Genomic DNA, 22,718 nt, shown 5'->3' on the forward strand with positions numbered 1-22,718 from the left:
CTGTCATTCACAGGTTTCCTCCATGTCGGACTCTAGCAGTGGCTTTGTCCGACAGAGACAGTGGAGTAGGAGGAAGGGACCACAGCAAAAGCCAACGAAAGCAAAAGCCGACGGCATTTTGTAGGACTCGCCACCAAGGACGAATCTTTAGAATTAACTGCCCGTCTGTCTGACTCGGTTCCCAAAGAAGCCAGAGTTGAAGTTGCCGAAGTGTTTGAGCCACCCCCTTTCAGAACTAGAAGCGGAGACTCTCAGAGTTGTGCTCCTGCAGGCCTGATGTCCTAGTGGACAGGGACGCTCTCTAAGTTTTGGGCTCCACTGAGATTTAAAGTGTACGACATGTTTTGATACACATGTGCATTGTGTTGTTTGAAATGATAAGCAGGGATGCCCAATGCCAAGAGGAAAAAGACAAGTTGTTATGCTCAACAAACGCTTTACTCTATAAACAGAACTTTGAAAGAAATTACCGTGAGCAAAACTTCGAAGTGGGCACACTGCTGCCCTCCTTTTTGGAACTCCTCACTCCTCACCCAAGACCTCACTTCCTGCTTCCCCTTCTGGCCGTCCACGCCTCCTCCCTGCTCTGCCTCACCCCCAAATTCTCCTAATGCTTTCTCATGCCCTTGACATTATAATTGTCTTCTAAAAACTAGATTCCCAAGACCTGACTTCCTAGAGATCGCCAGTGTTTTGAAGGTGACCTTTCTAAGACACCTTTAGGTGTCTAATTCCCGGAGACCCTACTGATGAATTTCAGGCTTAACGAGAGAAGGTGGGATTGTGCTCAGAACACCCTTTTGTGTTGAGAAAGAAGTGAGCCTTTTAACATCCTGTAACTGTGGATAGTTAACCGCTATCTGTGCCCACGTGTGAAGTCATATCGCAGACCGATCTGATAAACTGACCCTGTGACCTCCTTCAGGCTTATTGGTCTGGTCCTCTCTTCGCTCCTGTGATCATTGCTTTTCCTGCTTTGAGATAGGAGGCGGGAGCAGTGTCTGAGGATGCCGAATTTGATACTCATGCATCTTGATTCCCTCCCCCACCCCCAGAGCACAGCCGGAGGAGGGAGCAGAGCAGACATGTGCTGGGTTCTTGGGGAAAGGTTATTTTTAGGGGCAGTCTTGCCAAGATGGCTTCTTGTTTAGACACAGATCAGGCCTGCTTAGATGTGTGAATTTCTAGGGTAGCCCTGGAAGTGAGGGGGCTGCATGCATGTAGCTGTTCTATCTTGTTCCTTACAAGATTCGATTTATTTTGTTATTTTATTTAAACGTTATTTTTTTGTATCGTATTTATTTTTCCCAGCTTTATTGAGAAATAATTAACATAAATTGCATACATTGATGGTGTTCACGTGTGTTCATTGCTCAGAGCCTCCATTCCTTACCAAGGAAGTGCCGGAGGGGCAGTGATCAGAGGTAGGGTGCCCCCTACCCCCAGCTGTGCCCAGGACAATCCCAGGTGTGGCTGAGGTCTGGTCCGGGGTAATTGTGCACAGTCTCCCGTGGACTCTCAGCAGTGGTCCAGCGTAGACTGCAAACTGTGGCTGCTCTGTGTCGTGGAGATGCACAAGACAGCCTCGGGGAAGGCTAAAATAACGTTGAGACCGAGCAGATTATACGTAGTAATGCCTTTCTTCTGGCCCGTTTCTGAACTTTAAAAACTGCAAATATTGCAAAGGAAGATTTCTAATGCTTTGACAAGTTCAAATACTAAAGTTGAGTCATTTCTCAATGTCCTAATTCCCTAATCCTTTAGAAGACCAAGCCTTGCAGCCCTGTGTCTGGGGGCATGGGACCGCGGACTGCCCTGGGGCCTCCTGGGGGCCAGGTTCCCCATCGAGCTGCACCCTGCCATTCGACTTCGGTGTTTCACGTGCCGTCTCTGTGGTTTTATAAATGACATGTACGCCCACACTCCGGACAATTTGATGTCAATGTGTGCTAGGCTTCCCGGTGCCTGTTTTCCACATCTGAAAACAGTGAGCGTTAAACATTATTTAAATATCTGAACCAGCTACCAAAGTCAGATCTCTAGGTTTGTTCTTCAGATTAAGTTGTTTCGAAAAAAGTTGTTCACATGTTCACACACTTGAAAATATGGGTGTGAAGCGGTGATAAGTGTATTATTGTGTGATAAACTCACGTTTAACGTAAGCATTTCCCTTGTTCTATAAGACACAGGTGGAGCTGTCACCCTCAGCGTCCTTTAAGGGAGAACGGTGCTGGAGGTCCCTGGTGGGGGACAGCGGGCTCCGTCGCTGGGACTGGTGACGGGTACGAAGGTCTCCAGAGGGTTTCTGTTCTGAAGTCCTAGAACTTAGCATGTACCGTCCCCACTGGGATCTTAAAACGTGATGTCAAAAGAGAGATTTTAATGTGAAGCTTAAGAAGTCTTAAAGTAGCACTTCGTGGAGGGGTTAACCTCGGAGATATGGCGGATTAAGTAAAACTAGGTAAGATAGTTATAGATGACTATGGAAGAGCAAAGAACCCGTTGTAGACATGTTTATCAGTTACTGTTTAAAGATGCATTCTTAAATAATTACTTAAGTCACAGATGTTCAGTATAGAAAGTATAGATAAGAAAATTTTAGAAGTCACAAGCTAGAGAACACTAGCATTAAAATTTTGCCATATTACCTACTAGGTCACTTTATGTTATAATATAGAAGCATATATTTGTAGGTTTTATACTATAATATATAATTGTCAAATGGCTCGGGATAGGAACATTATATATTTATTATATGTTTAATGAGTGCTTTCCTCTCAGTGCGAACCCTGGGATGGAATCCCACCTGGTTCCCGCCCGTGTGGAGTGGGCAGGAAGTCTGGAAAGGCCAGCTTCCCTGGCGTTACAAACCCTCTGTTATGCAGAACGTTTCCCATACGTGGAAGACACCTGCAGACCTGCAGACAGCCGTGTGTGTGTGTGTGGGGGGGGGGGGGGCGCTGTTCCTGACTTACACCTGTGCTCTGGTCCAAAACAATACGGAGAAAGTGGTAACAGAGGGCTGTCTCCTAAATGAACGCTTAATCCCTCTGTGTGGGCAGCCATTTATTTGGGTCCCTGAACATAGTAACAGTTTGGTGAACTTGAATTAAAGAGTATTTATTTTGCTGTCTGCGTAGTACAAGCTGCTTCCCCAGTTGCTGGGATGGCTGAGGGGGGAACATCAGTGTGCTTTTCTTTAAGCTTGAATTCATCCTCAAGAAGAGAATATTGAAAGTACAATAAATGTTGCTATTGCCTGAAACCGAGCAACAGTTGGGTCTCCCTGTCATAGAGCCGCATCTTGCACATAAGCACCCAGGCTCCAAGGGAACAAGCTATTTTGGGAAGCACAGCTCAGGATCAATCGTATGTGGGGCTGTTTGTTGGGAGCCTTAAATGCTCGCTTACCAGAAAGTCCTCACAGGCATCCTCCATGTAGGCTGAGCCAGCACGGGGTGGCAGGTGTGACCCCACAGAGCTCCCAGCCGGTGGCTAAGTCGGGCTCCTGGCTGAGGATCGCTCCAAGCTCAGATGACCAGGCACCGACAGCTTTCATGTGGTCTTTGAGCTTACCACTTTTTTTTTTTTCTTTTTTTAACCTTTTAGAGCAAAAATGGCTTCAATTTTGATTCTGAAGATACTTGATCCGGTTAGTCTAACATATGCTTCTAGCCCTAAAATAGCTTGGAAAGAATCTACATATTTCTCATCTTAACTCTTTTTTCCATTTAACAGTTAAAATGAGGAGTTTCATCAAGACCATAAACTGTTCTTTAGAAGAGAAAATGCTACATCATTATTTTATAATTAAAATTCTGTTTCAAGAATTTAAAAATACCCCTTGCAGTTAACGGAGCGGTACTTTGGGTCCCAAACCAGCATTGGTGGCTCAGAAACGTGTTCAATGAGCTTGCAGGGCTGCCCGGCTCCGCCCCAAGGAGTCCAGAGATGGGGGATGAGGAATTGCCGCTGAAAAATGAGAATTAGGAGGATGAGTAATAAGGACTCCTGTAAGTGGTAATGAAATGTTTGTAGGATATTTTTTTCTTGAGCAGGGAGGAAATTAACAGATGGAAATACGTTAGCTTCTAGATAAATCTAAGATCTTTATGAAACAGAGAAAAGTGCTAAGTAATTCAAGTCAAATGCAGTATTATTTCTGGTGATCTGTGTAAGAGGGAACGTGGGGACACATATTAGATTTTAAAGGGGAGTTCGACGTGGGAAAGGAGCACAGTAAGCCGAGACTTGGATGGACCCGCGCACACACTGTGATTCCAGAGCGGCGAACGGTGGACTTCAGTTAGTCCCATGTCCCATCCTCGTGTATTAATTACTATTTGTCTTCATCAGAATCAATAAAATTTAGATCGGAATAGTGAATATTTTAGTTGAGTTGAATAATATTTTAGCTCTTTTGAATGTTGATCTCTATTTAGAAGAAAGACTCTCAAACTGTGTGTTAAAAGACAGTTCTTAAACAAAGGCAAAATCACGACTCTCATGCAAATATAAAAATGGAAATGTGTTTAAGATGTTAACCAAACTGGGATGATGTCCCAGCTTGTGCGAGAGAGAATCCAGAGGGCAGAGGGCAGGCACACGTCTGGATGGGGAATGGGAACCGGAGTGAGTCTCAGGGGAGCGGAGCTGCCCGGCATGGGGACCCAGGCTCGGGCAGTCTGCAGGCAAGAGCTGCTGGGCCCTGCGCCCAGCTGCCTGTGCCTTGCAAGGCTGCGGGAGGCATCGGAGGACGCTCTAGACAAGGCCCGCGTTTCCCGCGGCAGCTCGGGTTTGTCCCGCTCTAAAGCAGCCTCCTTCGCCTGTCCCCTTTCCGATTCCATAACTCTAATCACTTCCATCCTTTCTGGACGTTGGGGAGGAGAGTCCCCCTACCAGGGAGGTCATTCCTCAAACCAGAATTAGTCTGGGTGACATTTGGTTTCACTAAAACCCCTGAAAAGCCTTTTTTTTTTTCCTGTTAGGCAGCCTCAGAGTCTTGAGCACCTGCCTTGCGTTCTGAACTGCTCAGGGACCAAATCAAGTCAGTCCGAGGAGCCTGGCGATTGAAGCCCAGAATCATGGCTCAGGATTTCTGAGTGAAACCAGACCCGGACAGGGCTCTTCCAGTGCTGGGAGAGCAGAGTGCCTTCGGCCTGCCCACTTCAAGTGCCGTCCATTAGCTCATCCTATTTTTAGATAACCTCAGCGGTGAGGTTGCCTTTTATTTTTTACAAGGTCTTTTTTTGGCAAGATTACAGAGTGCATTTTAACATGTAAGGATTCTGCAGTTAAGTTTGACATGATAATAATTTTTAAAAGCTTGGAACTTGAGCAGATACAGATTTTTAGCTCTTCAGTCTTTTTTTTTTTTAGTTTTCCCCCAATTTAAAAAACATGATTGCCATTCTCTCTGATCTGTTCCAGAAAGTCTGACAAATAAGGTGTTATTTAACAAATAGTTAGCGAGGAGGACCACTGTGTTCCAGGCACTGTCTAGAATGGAAAACAAAATCCCTGCTTCTCTGTGACCCCCTCAGGAACCCTTTACAGAATGCTGAGGGCTGGTGGCGGTGCGCCTCAGCTAGCCGGAGCCGTCTGCGGCTTTCCTGCCCCTGACTTTGAGATCGTTAGGTGTTCTAACACTGATGAGAGAGATCTGAAATCCTCCTTGTAGGCAGAGTTTGTTGGGGTCAATCATTGCGAAAAGGCTGCCTCTGTCTTACTTTGGGTAACGAAATTGGCACTTATGGGTCTCCCTGGAACTCTAAGTTAAAAGCAATGTTTTTCACTGTCGAGATTCCAGTTGATTTAGGACTGAAATCGTCGCAGTCTAAACTCGCAGTACTGAGTAGGCGGTCATTCCGCATGTGTCCATCAGGGGCGCCTGCTGGGTGCTGGCTTCGGTGGGTGACACAGGGCGGAAGAGGCAGGTTGAAGCCACAGTGTTCGTTTCTGGGCTTCGGTGCGCGGCGTGGATGCTCGCAGGTGTCTCAGTCTGGGAGGCCAGTGTGGACCTTCCCTCTGCCCTGCGGAGCAGTGGGCTTTGCCTTTTCACACAAGTTCCTTTTCAGGCTCTTTGTACCTACGCTATTACGAACCAAGTCCCGATTTGAATGTTGCTCTTTCCATTAACTCTCCCTTAGGGATACAGATTTTAAAAAATGCACATGCAAAATATTTTTACCCCCATGGGCAAAAACTAGCGTTCTGAAACCCTGCGCCCTGAGGAAGTGAGGGCGTGCTGTGCTGTCCTTTGTTCTTCGACAGAGGTGTGAGCCCCCGGACCTCTACCGGCCCGGGTTCTGGGTCCCGGGTCCCAGGCCCTCTCGGACCCTTTCTGTCTGCTCAGCAGCAGTGGTACAACGCTCTGAGCTTGGGCGCCTGGTCCCCAGAGGTGGGCTATCTCCGGTGCTCAGGCAGACTGAAATCGTGACTGCAGGCGGGCTTTGTTTTCTTCGCAGTGACTTAATTCCCTTTCATTTTCAACCCACAGCACCCCCACTTTCTCTGAATTGCCATAGCTGACTGCTGTTCTTCTGCAATTCTACAGCATTTACATTTGCGAAGTGTTTTCTGGTCTCATGTCATCAGACTTCACAGCCAGCTAGTTGAATTAGGCTGATAGTGCCGTCCTCGGGGAAGAGATGAGCCGGGGGCGAGGCCAGCTGACCTGCCCACCTCAGACGCCGAGCTGGTCACAGAGCCAGGGTTCAGTTTTAGGGCCGCCGTCTTTCAAGGACTGCTAAACTGAGCTGTCGCCTCCATGTTGTCCAGCAGGATCTGGGGGCCTCAGCAGAGGGCTGTGGGTGGGGAATGATGGGGCTGCCCTGTGTGTGGCTGGACGCCGGGTCCTGCAGGTTATGAGAACACGAGGGCCCCAAAGGGACTTCCAAGACATCTGGTCACTGGGTTGTCGCACATGCAGGATCCTTAAAATGAATGTTTTTCGACTCACGTACTTTCTCACTTTGATTATATTTTTTAAACGTCGTCCAAGTAGTTGAAAGGTGTTCCTGGGCACTTGCAACCTTGAAGATCTGGAATATTTTCAAGATCAGAGGATTATTCAATGTTTACTGTGCCGGAGACTTAGCCACCACTGTGCACTCTGGGCCCAGGGAGCTTCCCTAATGTCATTGTCAGCTGCAGCAAAAACACGTTTTAAATGTTTTTAAAAGAGGAATGAGCGTCAGTTAAATTTACGTCGCGCTGCTGATTTTGCGGTGATTCTGGAGCGGCCGCCTGTTTGGGGCGCTGTGGCGCCTGCGAGGACCCAGAGCAGGTGCCCCCGTGATGGTGCCGCCCGGCTCTCTCCAGCCGAGGGCTGAGAAGCTTCGCGGTGACCCGGCGCCTTCTGCTTCTGCCACGCCCTGCTCTGCTTGCAGGCGGGGTCTCCTTTCTTAAATGCCAGAGCAGAGAAGTGGCTCTGAGCGCCCTCTCCTACCTGCCGCAGAGATTGTACAATGTAGGCAGCTTTCTGGAAACCCCCTCCCCGCTTCCCAAATAGGTAGAGCGAACCAGGAAAAAGCAATTAGAAGAAACCTGGGCAAACTGGGAATTGGTGACGTGGAAAAGAAAACACTATTAAAGTGGTTAATGGAAACATGAACGGAGCGTCTTCGGAACACGGGCCGAGCAGAGTGTGGTTTTCCGGAGTTTTCTGTGAGCGTGCTCAGAAACATCGCGCAGGTACCGTGGGCTGGCGTTTCTCTTTCTCCTCCTGATCGCCTTTTGAACTGCTTCGTACAGTTGATCATGACCATTATTATCCTTTTTTTTTTTTTTTTTTTATACCTGGGACAGTGTTAGGACATGAAAATAAATTGTGTGGTGTTAGAGTCAGAAATAGCATCCGGGTTCTGCGCCATGACGGTGGCTGGACCGGGCTCTGCCTGTCCTCTGGCTCCCTCTTGGGGACCACTGCTTTCCTGGGGCTCGGCGGTCCCACCCCCGAGGGTGCCGGCCAGGAATTGACCGTGAGCCTCTTGGTGCCTTCACTCACTGAGGAAAGTAAATGATGCACAAACTCAGAATCACAGAACTCTCCAGTACTGCCCCGAACCTTTGGACCTGACGAGACGCCGTGTTTCTAATTGGAGGGTGTAGAAGCTGAAGGCCTTCAGCCTCCCTGCGACCGCCCCTCACCCTTCACCCCCGAAGCATTGTGCTCTTTTGTTCAGAAAAGCCCCATCGCTGTGATGATTCTCCATTTCAGGAAGTGCAACCTGAAATGTGTATTTTCTGTAATTATTATTAAAGTAATAACTGGTTTAAAAAGTATAAAGGAGACTTACAGATGTTGTGTTGCCGGATTTTTTGTTTGGAGAAAATGCAAATGTAAATTGAACGGATAGTCTTCGAGAACCCAGGCCAGGTCTTAGAATCTCATCGCTAAAAGAAGTGATCGTTAATTGATCACATGAAATGAACCCATGCTCAGAACCTTGTCAGACGCAGATTGTTTTGTCCTCATCTGTTTATGCAGGTGATAAACTGTTCTAGATAGAGATGCGAACTTGCATCGTATAAATAATGATCTAAATAATCACAGATGTTACTCATTTTGATTAAAGGACCTTTTTTCTCTTCTCTCAGTGGGATAGTCTGCAACGTTGGCAGTTATGGCTGTAGGTTTAATTAACTTAAAAAGAAACCAAAACCAAATGCATAGAATTCATTAATGGAAGCTTATCTAACATTCCAACAAGGACATAAGTACTTTTTTGCCGTTAAGCACATTGTACTGGTTGTTACATCATTTAACTTTGAAAAAGGAAGTAGCATCACAGCTCTTATGTGATGGGGACTTTGCTGGTAAGTTCTTCATGCAGGAAGGAGTGGCTTTGCCCGTCATCAGGTGGGCTCACAGCTCCAGCTCACAGGTATTCCAGGAAGATTACAGAGGAGACACTGCTGATGGTTTGATGATCCCTCAGATTTACCCCTTGAAAACAATACTGCACGTCATGGGAACACGGACCACTGGAGCAGAGCCGTTGGGGTCCTTTTTTGAAGTTGATTAGGCACCACCTTTTGGTGCCGAGGCATACCCATTATGGGGCACTTAACTCAGGCTTAATTCAGGGAATTGGCCTTTTTGATTAAATTTGTTCTCTGGATTTGCACAACTGAAAATGACCTATGGTAAGTTACCATCATTGTCCCTATAGTAAGGTGGCACCAGACAGACATCGCAGGACTCCAGCGGGGTCAGGAGGCTATGCTGATTCATGAGCAGCCTGGGGTTATATCCAGAGGTGATTGTGATGCTTTTATTATGCAGGACTTTAGTAAGGTGATAAGGGAAGGTAATTTGCACCAGCAATATTTGCCTATTTTAAATAGAACTTAAATAAAAACAACTGTATAAATATTTTATATCATATTTTCTCTTGTCAGTTCCATTTAAAAAAAAATCATAACCTGGTATTCTCTTGTGCCTTTCCCAAAAATTTAGGTATATGATTAGTCTCAATATTGTGTTTTTAAAAAGCCACACTTTTAAAGTAGTCTTGCTTGCTGAAAATGGGGCCTGTGATGCTTTTTACTGTAAGAACCTAGTTATCTGGAAGCAACCTAAATGGCAACCCATAGGGGGTTAGTTACGTAAAGTATAGTACATAATCCACAGTGGAATACTATGCAGCCGTAAACAGGGGTGATCTGCACTGATAGGGAATGTTCTCTAGGTTGCATTTTTTTTAAGTGGCTGCAAAAGGCCAGGTGCAGAACAGTGTGTATACTGTAATTTGTGCTAAGGTACCTGTGTCTGCGTAAAGCGAAACCCAAGGAATGGAACCCCTGGGGACGGGGACCGGGTGGCAGGGAGGAACGGTGAGGCGGGCGGAGGCTTTTCACCTTAAGCCTTCCATGCCGCTCGGATTCCGAACCAAGGACATGTGTTCTGTATCCAAAAAGCAAATCACAGATGGATATTTAAATACACAAATAGAGTCTTGTAATAATCTTAGCGTCAAAAAATGAAATTTGATCATCTAGAGTAGCACTGCCTAACAGAACTTTCGGCACCACCCAACATAGCAGCCACGAGCCGTGTGTGGCTTTTGTGCAGCTGAAGAGCTAAGTTTTATAATTTCCTCTAATTTCTTTTTAACTAATTTACATTTAAATAGCTATGTGTGGCCAGCGGCTAGCACATTGATCGGGTGCAGATCTAGACTATATGGCTTAGAGTCTGTCTTCTGTTTCTGACTAAAGTTTAGATGCGTTTTAGGAGAAATAATCATCATTTTAGGCACTTAAAGTAAAGTTTATTACTGTAAACCCAAGAAAATGCCTACATTTTCTCCTTGCCCTGGAACTTAATGCTATCCCATATTTCTTAAAATAAGTGGCGATTAGTCAGATTTGGAAATCCTCTTTATTACCCAGGAAAGTCACGTTTATGGAAACCGCCTGCAGTCTTGCTGGGAAGCAGTCCGGCTTTGAGATGCTCGTTTTCTCGTTGGCATGACCAGCCGATCTGTGTGTCTCCTCCGCCCAGGGCACCATGCAGGCAGGCACTTTGTTCTTGAGCCCAGCAGCTGCTGCGAGCCTGGGGACAGTGTGCATTCTTAGCCAGCAGCTGCCAGGAGCATTTCTAATCTGGTTATGGCAGGAAATAGTGCACAAGTGGAAGCCAAATTAAAAGATGCTTGAAAAATAAACAGAATGACTTCGATGCCACTTAATATGTGGCCCATCTTTCCTGCGACTATCAGTCGCCCTGGGAACTCGCTGGCGTGACTGGACTGTGAGCCCTTCCAGGCAGGGCTCGTCTGAGTGTCTTCAAAATCCAAGGTCATCATCGCTGCTACTCTTATTTTTTATTTCAGTGATCGACAATACTGCAGATTTGTTTAATTGATTTAGTTACTATCTTAAAACTGTTGTTCATTCAGGATACTCGTCACCGGTAATTCGTGGTGACAGGCATCTTCTCCCTTCCCCTTTCTGCCACATACCACCCGCCCTCTGCTCAAAAGTAAGACATGCAAACAGTCTTTAAACAGTATTTCTCCGTTCCGCAAGCAAGCTTATTTTTTGGCGTATGCAGGGAATAAGCATGTCCTCATTGAATCTATCTTTCCTACAAAGTACGAAGTTTTCAGAAGATGAAGGCTCAGGTGTAAATGTGGGAGGTACCTTTGGAAACTGAAGGCAAAACTGAGATCAGTACACCAAATTAATGACTTTTTGTCTCTCAAGAGGAACTTTTACTGAAATCTTACCTTGGGGCTCAAATCATTCTTTCCATCAAATTCTGTTTGGTGGTCCAAGGAGCTCCAGCCCCTTAGACTCTCCAGGACGTGTGCGGTGCAGGGGGTCATTCCCTGGAGGGGCCGCGGGCCGAGCAGTGCGGGTGGGCATTGTCCCCGCCAACGGGTGTGGGGGTGAGCGGGGCGGTGGCGTCCCAAGGAGGGGCCATGGGCGGAGCCGAGCTGCGCTGCGAGGAGGGGGGGGCGGTGTTCTTGGGCGGGCATTGTCCTCCACCAAAGGGCGTGGGCGGGGCGGCGTCCCACGCAGGGGCCGTGGGCGGAGCTGAGCTGCGCGTGGGTCTCTTGCAGACCTTCACTGCCTGGTGCAACTCGCACCTGAGGAAAGCTGGCACGCAGATCGAGAACATCGAGGAGGACTTCCGGAACGGCCTGAAGCTCATGCTGCTTCTGGAAGTCATCTCAGGTTGGTCTGAAGCATTTTGTGTCGCTGTCACACCCCCTCCCGTACTTGTGTGCGCATCACAAATTCCCTCTGACCCTGGCTGGGCAAGAACATGGTATCATTGGCGAAGAAAGCCTTTCAAAGAGCAGTCCGACCAGAGTTATTTTCCTATTTACAAAGGAGTAAGTTTTGTCTACGGCCATCCTGCTCTAAACATGCCGGATCCCATCTGATCTCAGAACCTAAGCAGGGTCGGGCCTGGTTAGTACTTGGATGGGAGACCAAGTGCTGTAGATGTAAAAAAATTAAAAAATAAGGGATTTTAAGCTGATAAGATCCTTGCAATCTGTGAGGGTTGCCTAGCCTAAAAAATAAAAAGGAGTGAATTTTGTTTAAAATCGACTCATTAAAATAATATTTATACCATCCACCTTGTAATAAGAGAATAAAAAAGTAAAATACAGAGAAGAAAAAACTGACATTTACGTGCCTGCCCACCGCGCTGCCCTCTCCACTCTTAGTCCAGTGAGTGTGTATTCCAGAAATTGTGCAAAAGGCCAGCATGCGGGTCGTCACGACTCTGGAAGCAGGAGCTCAGTCTCAGCAGCGTTGTGCGCTGCCCTGGACCTCAGCTGGCTGGTGTAGACTCTGGACTGGAGAGTGGCTCCCACCTGAAGCGTGGCTGGGGAGGAAGATGGCAGATCTGGTCCATGCGCTTTCACGACCAGGTGTCTGAGCTGAGCCCTGGCAGCCACATCTGGGATTTGACAAGGCCGCCCTGAGTTCTTCCGACAGCTGGTCAGCAGCCCCAACAGCCCCAGGGACACCCAGTGGCTCTCTCGTTGGCTCGTAGGTGGCCCAGGCTCCTCCAGCAGATGTGGAAAGCATGTGGCCTCAGGAGCATGGCTCCCCGCTGGTCCATCTGGTCTTGAAAGTTCATGGTTAGAGTCCTCCGTGCCGTGGTTTAGGGACAGGGCACATCAGAAACATAACCATTTCCATGTAAGGAAAGCACGACTCTGAATTTTGGCCACTTTCTCTGTCTCCACTGTTCTTTTTTTATCTAATAGGGGAAAGGCTGCCCAAACCTGACCGAGGAAAAATGCGATTCCACAAAATCGCCAATGTCAACAAAGCCTTGGATTACATAGCCAGCAAAGGCGTGAAACTGGTGTCCATCGGGGCGGAAGGTGAGCTGTGGGGGGGTAGCACGCTGACCTCTCTGCAGGGTGGTTGGCCTGCACCGGCGCCGGCGCTGCCTGTCCCCCTCCAGGCTCTGGGCACACGGCAATCAGAACAGAGGTGCCGGGAACGGCAGACCAGGCTCCAGGATCATTTGTGAAGAAGAGAGTCTAATATAAAGCCATCTTCTTCAAACTGATTATAAGAACGAGAAAGAACTCATATCTCCCAATGACTCTTGGAACTGATGACTAGGGGGACGTGGCTTCCTTGTCCTCTGTGGAAGATCAGGAGCCCTGGGGAGCGGCAGGAGCTCAGACCGGCCTGCCTCTCATTCGGCACAGCTGCACCCGCGAACCCGCCAGCCGGGGAGCTGGCAGGGGGACCGGGTAAAGACGAGCCTGTGTCCCCCGTGGCTCATTACGGCGGTCCCCCAGACCCGCGCTCTCACTTTCCACGGCTCCCATTACCCATGGCCAACCACGGTCTGAAATACTAAGTGGAAAATGCCAGAAATAAACAATTCGAAAGGTTTAAATTGCACACTGTTCTGAGTGGCTTGATAAAGTCTTGCTGAAGACTTTATTAGGTTCGCTGAAGGAGGAACGCGCAAGGCCAAAGGGGTTAAGTGAGGTGTATCGTAGCAGAGTGACAGCCAGGCTGAGCCGGAGACAGTGTCAGCCCTGAATGCAGGGGACCTGAAACTTACGTGGGGCTCGAGGCGGGCTTTTTGAGCGGGTAAATTGCGGGGAAGGGAGGAGAGTCCAGTGAATCGGGAGGTGGGCACGTGGCGTTGCCAACCCGGACATCACAAGGTCCGGCTCCACACAGGCAGCAAGGCAGGAGTCTGGCTCCCACACTCCAGGGTCAGGGCTGGGGCCCTCCTGCGCCCAACCCCTCCGGGCTGTGACTCATCCTTCGCCCCTCGGCTCCGGGCCGTAGATGTTCCCCGCCCGTTAGTCACTTAGTAGCTTTCTTGATCATAAAATCTACTGTCACAGTGCTCATGTCCAAGCCACCCTTATTTTATTTAATAATGGCCCAAAGCACGAGAGTGGTGATGCTGGCAGCTCAGGGGCGCTGAAGAGAAGCCGCGAAGTGCGTCCTTTAGGTGACGGAGTGTGTGTGTGCAGAAAGCACATTGTGTGTTGGGGGGGCGGTTCTGTACTGTCCCCAGATTCAGGCGTCTTCTGCGGGTCTCGGAACGTGTCCCCATGGTAAGGGGCACATTCATCTAGTCTTTAAATTGTGGAAACTCATGGGTATTTTCGGTGATTACGCATGTACAAAACTTGTGGTTATTATTAATTCAAAATTCATTTAAATCAGACATCTGGTTATGAATATCACATTTGTAACTAGACACACTGTGATATTTGTAAAAATATAAACTGGTTTTTCCATATATACTTTTTCCAATATCTCTGGAGTCACAACTTATGGGAGACATAGTTTATAGGAAAACTTTATCCGCTCGTTATGTTATCTTTACATGAACGTGTTGTTGGATTTTGTCCCCTAAAGAAATCGTCGACGGCAACGTGAAGATGACGTTGGGCATGATCTGGACCATCATCCTCCGCTTCGCCATCCAGGACATTTCAGTGGAAGGTAATGCACATGGCTAAGAATCCGACTGTATTACGAGGCTTGGGGTAAATTGTAAACTGAGCTTGCGAGGTAAAATTTGAATATGGTTTTATAAAACCGAACAGTCACTTAGATGATTGAATGAAAGATATGTAAGTTGGTTTTTCACAAGTTTTCTGTTTCTACGGGAAAAGACCCCGGCAATGCTCTTTCATTCATGGGGGCGGAATCATTTTGGAAAACATGAGCACATGTTGAGAACAGAAGTCTCTTTTGAAAATTAACAGCTTTTCGAGCTTCTTTATTGCTTATTATACTAGTATGTTCACGGGTATAACAGTTCTTTAGACTTACAGCTGAAACACTTATTTTAGGTGCAAAAAAATGATCTAAATCCAGGTTTGCTTGCTTCCTTCCTTCCCTCCCCTCTCTCTGGCCCCTTCTTTCTTCCTTTCCTTCTTTTCCTTCCTACCTTCTTTTCTTCCCTCCCTCTTTCTCTCCCTTCCTTCCCTCGGCCTAATAGCCATTTTGTCATTGTAACAGAGACCCACTCTTTCGTACTACCCCTAAAGATGAAAATCTTTAGTTTTTTATGCCTGCTATACTCCTAAATATTTTGATGACTTCAGCACTGTTGAAAACTGTCAAATTGACATTTTTAAAATTAGAACATTGCCTATTTAGGCCTCAAATCACAGAGTATGTTACTGCAGAACATATTTAAGGGCAGTTTGAATTTTCCAGTTTGCCTCCCCTGACTTTGTCACCTAACAGGTGACTAGGTACCTGAATGGTGAGGGGTGAGGGCATTGTTTATAACTCTCCCCAGGACGGAGGACCCTCTGACCTTGGTCTTTTTAAGTGATTTTAGTTACTTATCTACCGACAAACATTAAAAATCAGCAGTTTGTCTACCATTGCACCAGATGACATGAAGCCTACGGTACTTGCCCTGAAGGAGTTTCTGATCCACGTAGATTATTCCCTTCCAGCTCGAAGCTACGTTTACATGACTTAAGATAAAATGATATCGAAACCTCAGTAATGAAAATGACAGCCAGCTTGAATTAATAGCCCGAATTAATAGTCTGAATTTAAAAACTTTGTGCAGTGTACACTCCTTTCATGCTAATGAAAGTAACAAGATGCTTCTTAAAAGTGTCTGCTTTATTAAAAAAGTAATTTCTAATAATTTGATAAATTTGATACACTTCTAACTTTAAATATTTAAACAGTTGAACCCACTTTAAAGAACAGATACTATTTTAAAAAATCTCGTTCACACTAGTGCCTCTGCTGGAGTAGCAGATCCTTTTTCACAGAAGTGAACTTGACCTCAGGTTTTTTTTCCCATTGGTTACAAACTTCAACCTGTGATGATGTTAATTTAAAACTTAATTCTGTTTCAGGTGTAGCTATGAATGATATTATCCATTAGAGAGTTTTCCCCAAATTATTAACGATAATTATATAACCAAACCATAGTAGTATCAAAAATATCACCATAAAAAAGACATATTAAGCTGCTTTTCAGAAGATCGAAAAATTAAATATTCAAATTTAGCCAAGTGTCTAAACCTCTTCAAGCAGATGTCCTCAGTGACCAACATAGTGGGTGATGTTAGTTCGCTCATGTATATTTTTATTTGTTTTACTTTATGGAGTCATTTCGTAACAACTTCCCTTAATTTCTGTAAGTCAACGATAAAATCATCTTAATTTGTTTCAATAATGTAATTATGTAGAAAAAGACATTACTGCAACTGAAGTTTTTGAGGAGCAGGTTTCGTGGGGCAGTGCAGACGCCAGGACGCGGGGTTCCCGGGTGCGTCGCTCGGTGCCACACGATGGGGTGACAGCGGCCCCACCTGCCTGTAACGCGCGTTCACGCCCGCAGTCAGGGTTTCGCGTGTGGACGCGTGTGCGTGCCAGTGGCCACATCCCGGCCCTCGCCGGCCCTCGCTGGGGGCACAAGGCCCTGTAGACATGGACACACTTGGCTTGTTGGCTTTTCGCTGCAGGCCTGGATTTGGGGGTGCGAGAGTTGTCTTTGATGAGAGCAGCCAATGAAACGGGGAGAGAACTTCGTTCTACATTCACAGCTGAGAGTGTTCAGGTGCGGTCCGCCAGAGGGTAGGTGAGGCTCACCGACTCAAAAGTCTGAACTTCAGCAGCAGTTATAAGATTTTATTGGACTGCTCACCTCTGTTTACTTCCCTAACCTAAGTTTCATTTAAACTTTATAAAATAGAGCATTATTTCCTCCCAGTGTAGTTTTCCTTACTAGTGACATTGGCCAGGACCAAAGGCAGGCGGTTCAGGGTACAGACCACAAGTAGGTATGGATTTCACATTTCAGTTTCTGCACCAGATAGTGTGCTGATAAAGCTTTAGAACTTTCAGTCTTACTCATTAACAGGAATTTGCTATATCAGAGACATAAATAGGAGTCATTCAAATTATTCTTATTGCACATGAAATTTGGGTAGTGTGTTTATTTCAACTGGATTATGGGTTGGGGGAAAGTCTGAACTAGATTGGACAATTTAGAGAAATAACAACAGAATACTTATTTTGATTTGAAAAGTCACCCTTGAACCCTTACTGAAAGGGAAGTTGAGGGCCCAGTTAAGAGTCCTCGTGTTTACAGAGGCTTTCAGAACTGTTAACACCTAGGTCAGGCAGAAGCCTGGGTTACGTTAGTGGCTTCAAGCTGTGCTGGACGCAGCCGTGGGTCCTCCAGCACGGGCTGTGATGGTAGGAGCAGCAGTCTGCTCAGGCCACCGTAACAAGCACCAGACCGAGTGGCTTCAACAATAGAATGTTACTTCTCACACTCCTGGGGGCTGGAAGTCCAAGCTCAGGGTGCCAGCGTGGCCGGTTTCTGCTGAAGGCCCTCTGCGGGCTTGTAGATGGCCCTCCCCTTGCCGTGTCCTCACGTGGCAGAGACACAGACAGACAGACTGACAGTGTGTGCACCTGTGCGTGCAAGCTTTCTGCTGCCTCTTCTTAAACGGGCACTAGCCCCGTCATGACCTCATGACCTGATATAACCTTGATTACCTCTCGAAGGTTCTGTCTCTAAAAACTGTCATGCTAGGGGTTAGGGCTTCAACCTGTGAAATGTGGAGGGACATGAACATTCGGTCCATGACAGAAGGACAAGAGATTTGTTGGGGGAGCAGGAGATGGCAGAAAGAGCCTTCGGGCCCAAGCACCTGGCGGACACCTGGGCTGGAGAAAAGGAAGGGAAGGCTTGGGGACCACGAGTCTCCCTGTGCCGTGCTGTCCTCATGCTGGTTCGGCCAGGCCGGTGGGGTATCCTCAAGCCTAAACCGCTCCCAAGGGCCCCACACGTGGCGGGGATGTGGCCTCCCTCGCTCGGTCTGTGGCCGGAGCAGCCCGAGGACTTATGGCCTCTGGGATGTGCAGTGGGGGTCACAGTGTGGCATCGGGGGTGTCAGCGCCTGCCCTGTGCCCCCCAGGGCGGGACAGCCGAGCAGCACGGCTTCGTGGTGCCACGGGGAGTGGGTGTTTTCTTAACATGGTCAAGACTCAAGTGGCCAGACTTGAAATCTACCACTGAACGCCTGAGCGTATACATTATAAATGAGGAGAGTGTAGTCATAAACTACACACATTTAAAATTTTTTTATAAAGCAGGTGCGTCACCAACAACCCCGAAGTCCGGTGTCGCGTCCATTGTGCCGAAACTTGCAGTGGCACCTGCGTGTCCTCCTCGAGTCCCTGACGTGGCGTCAGCAGTCGGGTGCCGGGCGCGGGGCTCCAGCTCCCCCCTCACGCAGAAGCTGCTGGAAGAGACGCTGCGCTGGCGGGGAGGGACCAAGGCTGGGTGCGCGGGGTGCCGACCATTGACCTGTGGCCTCTTCCTGGCTGTCATTCCAGAAACGTCTGCCAAGGAAGGCCTCCTGCTGTGGTGCCAGAGGAAGACCGCCCCGTACAGAAATGTCAACATTCAGAACTTCCACACCAGGTGGGCCTCCCAGGCCTGGGGTCCCCCTTCCCGCTGGGGTCACGGCGGCAGGGGACAGTGCGCGCTCACCCCGGTGTGCCCTGCTCCCGGCCGAGAGGCGTTTGTGTCTGTGGCAGGACGGAGGCCCCTGGAGTTTTGGTGCTTCTGGTCTCCTGGGAAATGTGCGGTCGAGGCCGAGGGTGCTGGGGGGCAGCCCTGTACTTACCAGCGACGTGCGGGCTGGGTCTCCAGGACGCGGGGTGCGAGAGGCGCCCTCCCAGGGCCTTCGCCTCGTGCAGTGGGGGTGGGGAGAGCGGCCGGGGGGGGGGCGGGACAGGCGTGGCTCCTTCGTGGGAGGGAGAGGCCGTGGTGGGGTCTGACGCCCCCACGTCCATGCTACACCCTGATCTCCCCGCTCCAGAATCAGCTTCTCGTGCTGAAATTCAAGAGAAATAGGAAAATCATGTTTGAGAAATGACAGGAAAGCGGGTGGAGGAAATCCAGATACGGTCGGAGAGCATGACTGTCCCTTGCCGCAGTCTTCGTCCTCAGGCAGATCCTCTGTCATGCTCTGTGTGAGTGGAAGAGTGGCTTAGTGCTTTGCTGTGTGTGGTGGGTCCCCTCTGACTCTGAATGGGTCCCGCCAGCGTGGACCAGGAGAGAGATCGAGAGTAAGGATGAGACACAACAGAAGCCTGGGGAGCTTCTCCTGGGATTTAGAGTGTCTGCCGGGTGGTGGACCGAGTGGACAGAGGTGAGAGGGCCTTTCCGTCCCCGTGGCTCGCTGTCTGCGGGGCGACCGGAGCCCACGCAAACCTCAGGGGTCCCAGGCGTGCTTCCTACCCAGCCGCCTGCTCGCTTTGCTTCCTCTGGCCCGGGAGGGGCCCCGCGATTCAGTGGCCCTGGGGTCCCTTCTCCCCCTGACCCTTTGGGGACAGAACTCCCACCGACTGGTCACCACTGAGGTGCCCGTGGCCAGGGGTTGTGTAAGGAGCAGTTAGTGCTGCCGTCTCTGGGGAAGCGACTGGAAACCCACCTTCCCCCTGCTGTGTCCCTCGGTGCTGATGTCTTAGCCTTTTAAAAAAACAACCTTGAGAAGTAAGGCAGAGGCTCCCGGGGTCTCTGAGTGGCTTGTTAAGGAGCGAGAACTCGCGGAGGAGATGCGTGTGTGGACTCGGGGCGGAAGCCCTCCTGTCTGGTTATGGGGCAGGTTCTGGGGAAAGGCCCAGAACGGAGACTGGAGAAGCCGGGGAGAGGCAGTCGGGGCCGGGGGGTCAGTGACAGAGCGGGGCCGCAGGACCGCCGTCGAGAGGCACGTGCCGTCCAGTCGCTGCGAGTTCTCCCGGCACAGAACTGGGCAGGAGGAGGGGGAGCCCGGGAAGGGGCCCTGCAGCTGACCCGGCGGGGACAGCAGGGGGCCGCGGCCCTCCTGGACCCTCGTGTTGGAGGAAGGCGCCTCGGGGTCCCCGTGCGGGGCCGGGAGGGGGGCACACGGGCCCTCCGAGCACTAAGTCAGACGAAAGGACGTCGGAGGCGACATCTGAGCAGCGCAGATGCCGCCGCCGCTGCCCCTGCGCTGACCCGGCCTCCTGTTCTCCCGCAGCTGGAAGGACGGCCTCGGCCTCTGCGCGCTCATCCACAGGCACCGGCCCGACCTCATCGACTACTCCAAGCTGAACAAGGTCAGCCCGCGGCCCACCCCGTGTCCAGCCCGCGGCCCAGCCCCAGTCCAGCCCGCGGCCCACCCCGGGCCCTGCCGGTCCTCGCATGGCCCCCGTACGCGTGCACGCAGCCAGCCAGCCAGCCGGCCTGGGGCGGGGCCTGGGGACACGCCCACTGGGGGCGGGGCCTGGGGACACGCCCCCTTTCGCAGCCGGGGCAGGACCCACGGCCGTCACCCTTTTTGTCTCACTTAAGCTATCTCTGCTGGTTGCGTTTACTGTGAAGCCTTTATGTATGTTTGTTAACAGAGTTTATTTTTCTGATTGTAGATACGAGATGTGAAGCATATTTTTTTTTGGGGGGGGGAGGATATTTGAGTCCTTTCAGCCTTCTTTCTCAATTCCCTTTGCCTTTTCTGAAGTTCTCAGTTGCAGACATAGCTACTCAGAACTGGCTACCTTGCTTCTCACACTTCGTTATTATCATAGCCTCACTAGTGATATGAGACGTTAGTTGTCGCTTCAGACAAGAAGTTTGGGGGCTTTTTGGTTTTTTTTTCCTTTTTTTAGAAAATCAACTTAGGAAATTTTAATTCTCCCTTTAAACTTAAGCTTCAATGTATCTTAAGTTTCAAATAGTCCTCGAATCGTTTAAAAGTAGTTTTAAAGTGCGCTGTGTGCTGGATGAGAGACGTTCGTGCCCTGCGCATCTCATGGCGGACGGTCCGGTCCGTGCTGCCCTAGAGGCGACGCCACGCGAGGACGAGGCCGAGACCGAGGCCGAGACCGAGGACGAGACCGAGACCGAGGACGAGACCGAGGGCCCCGCCCCGCCCGCATTCCTCCGGGTGGCGTGAGGGCCCATTTCTCGGCTCGCCGGTGTGCTCAGCTGGCCCTCCGCGTCACGCTGCGGTGTTTTGGCGGGACCCACCCCCGCAGGCTGCCTTCGCCTGTGCGACGTGGTTGTTGGGTGCTGTCCTGGCTTTCACCGTCTCATTAGCTGTGACCTGCCCAGGGCCCTTTCTCAGCCCGTCTCCACTGACCCCGGGGAGCAGGTGCAGAGCCGACTCGTGTTCTGAGATCGGGTCCACAGCATAGCGACGGGAGGCCGGTTAGAGATGGAGGGACCAGAGTACTCAGCTTTTCAAAGTATATATTTTCTAATCCCTGAGCTATTTCAAAATGTTTCAGACATTCAGACAGTGTATATCTATTTTAAATTAATCTTTAATTTGCAAAATGAGAGGTAGACCTAGTTTCACTAGCAGTTTACAACGATCAGTTTTTATTACAAAAGGCCAACAGACCTGTGGTAACTGGCCACCTACAGTAGGTGAAAAAAATGATCATTAACAATAGCAGCTAATACTGACATAGCGCTACATAAGACACTGCTATAAATAAATGCACATGTTTATTATATATGTATACATGCATTAATATGCGTTATAGATTGCACATATTAATGTTGTATACATATACGTACATTATTTTCAATGCTTATATTAATAAGTATATATTATATACATACTCATTCACTCATCATAATGCACAGGCCAGATAATGTGAAGTAGGCATTTTATCCCAGTTTTACAGATGAGGAAAGTGAGGAATTCTGTAATCTGCCCAAGGTTACGCTGCCAGTTGCTGCGTCAAGACGCTTAATTGCCACATTCTCTAAGTTAGCCTATGAGATAACTTTCACAAGCCTCAGAATCACTACTCTCCATTTTTAATGCTGAAATTTTTCTTATATATTAAAAAATGAAATTTTTACTTAGCTATGTGGCTTTATGGACATTCACATAAAATGTCCAGATAGGACTTATTCAGTGATATGACTGCTTTAGGTGAAATGCTTATATACTTTGTCCCACAGCATTTAGTTGGAAAAGCTTTTTGCCTGAAATAGCTATACTCTGTGAAGCCAAGGAGCTTACTTTGGTTTCTTGATTGAGCGCTGTGAATGAGTCTTTGCAGCCAGCACTTTTTAAACGTTTCACTATATTAAAAGGATTACATCCACTGCAAAGCACTGCAGTTTCTAAAATGTTTAAATGGCTCCGATGTTAAAATTATTAAAGTCCCTCCCAGTCTTCATCTCGATTTTTCTTTCTTACGTCCCTTCATCCCAGATTCATAACAGTCAATCTCTTTAGTCGATAACAATAAGAGTTGTTAAATAAGACTTTTAGTTTTTCAGTAGTTCAGTTATACACCTCTGGTTAAATTTGTTTTATGTTACCTATATTTAACTAGTTGTACAATGGAAGGTCAACACAATCTTAAAGGATTTCCTCATACTTTTCATTTATAATTTCAAGTTTTTGTGATTTCTTCTAGTTTTTAGCACCCAGAAACACGATTTTCGTTTTTGGCACCGTCTCGTGACATTCAGCAGCGACCCGGATACTTCCACTGGGAGTCTCCTTCCCTCCTCCTCTTAGGCCTTTGCTTTCTCATATTTAAAATGAGGGTGCTGGACCCAGTATTCTCCACAATCACTTTCCAGATCCAAAGAATGGCTATTTCATGCTTCCATTTAGAATTATTTAAATTTCGTTATCAATGCAATTGAAAATAAGTTCTGACGATTCGTGCGCAGGGTGTTTGCTCCTGTCCAGAGGACACATCCATGAGTCCCT

At 48.5% G+C, this 22,718-nt stretch overlaps 1 protein-coding gene across 2 annotated transcripts in view; it reads left to right on the plus strand.

Annotated features, from left to right (window-relative positions):
• Positions 1–22,718, plus strand: part of ACTN2 (actinin alpha 2) — a 63,217-nt gene that overhangs the window by 10,638 nt on the left and 29,861 nt on the right. For both annotated transcript variants that reach the window (XM_016163424.2, XM_016163423.2), the window contains exons 2-6: positions 11,574–11,688; positions 12,738–12,857; positions 14,374–14,460; positions 18,346–18,433; positions 20,016–20,094. In XM_016163424.2, the coding sequence (XP_016018910.1) occupies positions 11,574–11,688; positions 12,738–12,857; positions 14,374–14,460; positions 18,346–18,433; positions 20,016–20,094 (489 nt within the window). The remainder of the gene's footprint in view (positions 1–11,573; positions 11,689–12,737; positions 12,858–14,373; positions 14,461–18,345; positions 18,434–20,015; positions 20,095–22,718) is intronic.

This window comes from Rousettus aegyptiacus, unplaced genomic scaffold (genome assembly GCF_014176215.1).
Source record: "Rousettus aegyptiacus isolate mRouAeg1 unplaced genomic scaffold, mRouAeg1.p scaffold_m13_p_18, whole genome shotgun sequence".
NCBI classification, from domain to species: Eukaryota; Metazoa; Chordata; class Mammalia; order Chiroptera; family Pteropodidae; genus Rousettus; species Rousettus aegyptiacus.